General features: G+C 43.6%; 1 protein-coding gene across 1 annotated transcript in view; it reads left to right on the forward strand.

Annotated features, from left to right (window-relative positions):
* Window positions 1–5,292, forward strand: part of Tbc1d4 (TBC1 domain family, member 4) — a 155,526-nt gene that overhangs the window by 141,773 nt on the left and 8,461 nt on the right. The window contains exons 14-16 of the mRNA XM_013009498.1: window positions 9–102; window positions 2,337–2,495; window positions 4,834–5,078. Coding sequence (XP_012864952.1) covers window positions 9–102; window positions 2,337–2,495; window positions 4,834–5,078 — 498 coding nt within the window. The remainder of the gene's footprint in view (window positions 1–8; window positions 103–2,336; window positions 2,496–4,833; window positions 5,079–5,292) is intronic.

Genomic DNA, 5,292 nt, shown 5'->3' on the forward strand with positions numbered 1-5,292 from the left:
TGTGTCAGAAAGAAGTTTTAATAACCTGGGATAAGAAGCTGCTAAACTGTAGAGCTAAAATCAGATGTGATATGGAAGATATCCATACTTCTCTTAAAGAAGGTATTTGCGACCATGTCAGTGATTTATGTGTTTTATTGTGCTGGTCCTGGGGCTTGAACTCAGAGCCTCATGCTTTCACTTGTCTTTTTTACTTTTGCGCCACATCTCCCATTGACTAGAGAAATAAGTCTCATGGACTTTTATACCCAGGCTGGCTTCAAACCATGATGCATACATCTAGCCTCCTGAGCACCTGCAATTACAAGAGTGAGCCACCAGCACCAAGCAGTAATCTTTTTCAATCAGAGAAGCCTCAGGGGTTTTTGAAATTGTGTACAGCTCAGACATAATTTTATCTTTGTGCTCTTCTTCTAAAGAGATGAAAATAGGCTGTGAGGGCGATCTGGCTGTGACATCTGTCACTCCATTGATCGCCAGGGTTGATTCGGCTGATCTGGCTGGCTAGGCGGGTGTCCCTTCCTCCCTCACCGCTCCATGTGCGTCCCTCCCGAAGCTGCGCGCGAAGCTGCGCGCGAGGTCGAAGTGGACGACCACCCCCGATAGAGGAGGACCAGTCTTCGGTCAAGGGTATACGAGTAGCTGCGCTCCCCTGCTAGAACCTCCAAACAAGCTCTCAAGAGATGAAAATATCTTATTTCAGTCTGTGGTTTGGTGATGTGATTAATAGGGAAATGGCAGTGCTGGAGATGCTGATCCTGGGGTGGAAATAGATCTTGTTTTAAATAGTCTTGTTTTAAAAGCCTGTGATATGACAGGTACCAGTGGCTCATGCCTGTAATCCTAGATACTTGGGAGGCTGAGATGGGGAAGAATGTCGTTCAGAGCCAGCCCAGTCATACACAGGAGACCCCTTCTCAGCCAATAGCAGTGTCCAGTGGCATTCATCTACCTTCTCAGCAAATGGAAGGCTGAGATCAGGAACATTTTGATTCCAAGGAAGCCTAAGCAAAACATTTCTTGACACTCAGTGACAGAGCTGGGCATGGTAGTACACACCTGTCATCTCAGTAATGAAAAGAAGTGAAAAATAAGAGGATTAAAAAAAAAGGGTTAGAGGCCTTATTGAACAGGATTGCACCTACCTACCAAGTACAAGGCCATGAGTTCAAACACCAGTCCTGTCACAATATATAAACATATAAAAGCTTGTGTTCATGTGTAAAACCATTGCACAGGTAAGTTTGGGTTGATACATTTAGGATTTATTTTACAAGGTATTACTTTTATAAGCTTCCTAGGTTGCTGTGTTGCTTTGCAGATTTATGAATCCTAAGGTTTTTCCTTTTTTCATGTGGTAGATAAGTCAGTGGTTAGTAGATGCAGTAAATCCCTTGTTGATTGCTTATTGCTTTCAGAGATTTTTAGGGTGTTCAGGCTCCTAGTCCATAGGGATGCAGTTCAGACTTTGCACAGTCCCTCCTTCCTTCATCTCTCTTATCTTCTGTTCTGCCTCTCCCTACCCTTCATAGAGATAATCTATGTGTGTCTGTGTGTCCTGGGCTAGCTCTTGGGTGAGCAGTTCCAGGCCTCCCTCCACCCTTCCCGCCTTCCCACCTTCTTTGCCTTCTCTGCCTTCTTCCATTCCCCTTGCTGCCTCTCTCACCCTCTCCTGTCCTGTCCTCCTCTTTTCCTGTCTTCATTCTACTGCCTGTAAGACCTTCATACACTCAGCTTCCGGAGGTGACTGTTATCTACACTCACAGCCTGGAGATCTCTCTTCTCCAGAGCTGGATTTCAGGCCCAACATTTTATGATCACATAAGAATGCTATGCAAACCTCTTCTCCTGAGTTACTTGTGGATGACCAATACTTACAAATTATAATACGGACATGAGCATCTGTGGCTACCTTCCAGGAAGATCCATGAGGGAGAAGAAAGTAGAATACATTTAGGGGTTTCAGAAACACTATTGTACCATCTATGTGAATTGGGTAGATGGCTTCATTTCATCCTGTCTGGGCTTTGCTATGTGTAATGTGGGAATAATAGCAATGGCTTACCTTGCAGGGTTGTGTTTTGAATGGCTGTACTCTCAAGGAGCTCAGTCAGGGCGGTGGGGGTTACTGTGTGTGTTGTGTCATTATTACAGCGACTTGAAGACTGTCTGGCAAGATGGTGGCCCTTTTAGGATCTAACTTGCCACCCTATGATTCTGTCAATGGACTTTGCTGTATGGTGGGAGGTGATGCGTACAGCAACCTAGGTGATCACCGATGGAAAAACTTCCTTCCACAGTCCAAGGCCTTGCGTTTTGTATTCCTCTGTCCGTAGGAGTTCCTAAAAGTCGACGAGGAGAAATTTGGCAGTTCCTAGCTTTGCAATACCGTCTGAGACATAGGCTGCCGAACAAACACCAGCCCCCCGACACCTCCTACAAAGAACTTCTCAAGCAGCTCACTGCCCAGCAGCACGCCATCCTCGTGGATCTGGGTAGGTTTGTCACACAGTGGCTTCTTACAAAAGTAAATGGGCTCCTGGGTTTTGTGTGTTGGTTGATGTGGATGAAAATCTATGGGCATCTGCATAGTTTCTGACTTTCTTTTCTGGGGTAAGTTGTCTCTGTATCTAACTGGAGATACCATATATGCCTGAGTAGAAAATGAAATCTGGAAAAAGCAATCACTGTTTTGTTTGGTGGAGTGATCTCAGTCACTGTAGTTTGAACAACTATCTTTTGTGTAGATACACTATTACATTATAATCAGTGCTGGCTTTGTAACAGGTCCGATGGGCACCAAAATAGGTCACGAAGGCATATCACGAGTTTCTATGGGGTTGGAGGTGTGGCTCAGGTGGTAGAGCACCAGCCAATGATCGAGTTTCTGACAGAAAAGAAATTCCTAGACATATTGCTGAAAATAAGCTTTTAGATGTCACTTTTAAAAGTGAGAGTAACAGAGAGGGTTGTATATGGCCACAAGTACACATACTCAGAGAGGTAACAGAGAGGAGAGGAGAAGAGAGGAGAGAGAGACAGAGACAGAGACATAGAGAGACAGACAGAGACAGAGAGAGACGGGGGGGAAGGTAGAGAAGGAGAGGGAGAGTTAGGTATGGTCATTCACTTGGGAGACTGAAGCAGGAGGATCATGAGTAGTTCAAAGAGTAGTTACCTGTCTAGGGTCTCACAGAGAATGGATTGTAGCAGGTAAACTTGCAGGCAGGCAGTTGGTCCCTGCCTACTCCTTATGTGAAGGAAGAAAGGGCAACTTTCCAGGCCCCAGGGAAAAAAGGCAATATAATGCTTATGCTAACACCACTTACAGGATGCAGGATTCCTCACCTTAATGCTGTAGCATTTGGTTCTCAGGGCATTAGGAGCGTTTCCCACAACAGAATCTCTAAAGGCATTTGCTGGATTTCACATAAGCTATGAAAAGTAAAGATGGAATGATTTAAAAAATATTTTTCTCTATTAAGGAAGATGGTAATATGAAAACTTGCTTATCTGACTCCACTTGTTAGATAGCTGTGTTTCTGCATGCTTCTGTTAATTTCTCATTTCTCCTCATTATATTGCAGATTTCATCTGACTAGTTCCTGGGGGAAAACTTAATCACTTTTAAACCTCTGTGGTAGAAATGATTTTGAAATCTGACACTCTTGCAAATTCTGATGCATGGAATTATTTCATAGGGAAGCTAACATTGCCTTCATTTCTGTATCACAAGAAAGTACCAAATATTATATTCACAGCCTTGGGGGAGGAATGTGTCAGTTTCAGTACTAAGTCCCAGCTTTTTAGTGAGTTTATTTGCTAGCTGATGATAATTCTTTATCCAAAGGTATATCTATACAAGGGAATTTATTTCAAGTTAGCTTGATATTGTTTCTTTTTAATCCCCTTTTGACAAATATAGAGACCTAAAAGCAAATATTTCCTACATGATAGTCTACATGTAAATACAAATCAAAACATATCCCTCCAGTGTCCTCATAAAAAAAAAGAAGGAAGAAATAAAACCAAGAAGTAATCTGCTTATGATCTTTCAAGATTTCCTGAGAATAATCTCGTATCTCTTACAGGATTCAGTTAGAGAATGGTATTTTGAATGTGCCTTGATTTAAATTCAGAATTAATTTCATGTTCCTTGCTCCTGCAGTCTCTGCTGGTTATATTGTTTATGTATGATTTTTAAATTGTGTTTTATTATTTTTGCTAGAAAGAAGAGCTGCTTAGCATTAACTGTTTGCTTTTATATCATACAGGGGAAGATAAGAGTGGTAATTTGGCAGTCAGAACTTGGGTTTTGTGTGTGTGTGTGTGTCTGTGTGTGTGTGTAAGACACAGATAAAGAGAGAGAGATAGAAACAGACACAGAGAGGGAGAGGGAGACAGAGAGAGTGCCATGCATGAGAGAACTGGAAGTCATTGGCTCACGCCTGTAATTCTAGCTACTCAGGAGGTTGAGATCTGAGGGTCATGGTTTAAAGCCAGTCTAAGCAGAAAAATCTGTGAGACCTTTTTCTCCAATTAACCAGCAAAAGGCTGGAAATGGAGGTGTGGCTCAACTGATAAAGTTCCAGACTTGAGCAGAAAGGCCAAACAAGAACTTGAGTCCATGCGCCCTACTTGAGCCCCACGACTGGCACAAAACAAGAGACAGGGAAGGAGGGAGGCAGATAAAGGAGACAGACACTTGAAGCATACATCACATGACGGAGGGTGAGAATTCATTTTTCCTGGAGCTGTCTCAGTTGCGTCTTCACTGTGGTCTCTAAAGCACTGGATCATCTCAATAGCATTTCACCTTCTTTTCCCCTGCAGGAAGGACATTTCCTACTCACCCCTACTTTTCAGTGCAGCTGGGCGCAGGGCAGCTGTCGCTCTTTAACCTCCTGAAAGCCTATTCTTTGCTGGACAAGGAGGTGGGCTACTGTCAGGGGATCAGCTTCGTGGCTGGAGTCCTGCTTCTGCACATGAGCGAAGAACAAGCCTTTGAAATGCTGAAATTCCTCATGTATGACCTGGGCTTCCGCAAGCAGTACCGACCCGACATGACATCTCTCCAGGTGAGGCAGGCGATGTTCCAAGAGGGACACAGAAGGCTTTAGCACAAATCATGGCACCGTCTCAGTTTAGACTTCAGGAAGTTTTGGACCTATTGTCTAATGGGTAAAGGTGTGGGTGGGTTTCAGCTCACTCTATTGAGTGTGGGAATTGGGATGTTGCTAAATGCATCTGGTTTTTGGATACATAGAGTGATTCTTTTTTTGGCGGGGGTGG

This window comes from Dipodomys ordii, unplaced genomic scaffold, assembly GCF_000151885.1.
Source record: "Dipodomys ordii isolate 6190 unplaced genomic scaffold, Dord_2.0 Scaffold1, whole genome shotgun sequence".
NCBI classification, from domain to species: domain Eukaryota; kingdom Metazoa; phylum Chordata; class Mammalia; order Rodentia; family Heteromyidae; genus Dipodomys; species Dipodomys ordii.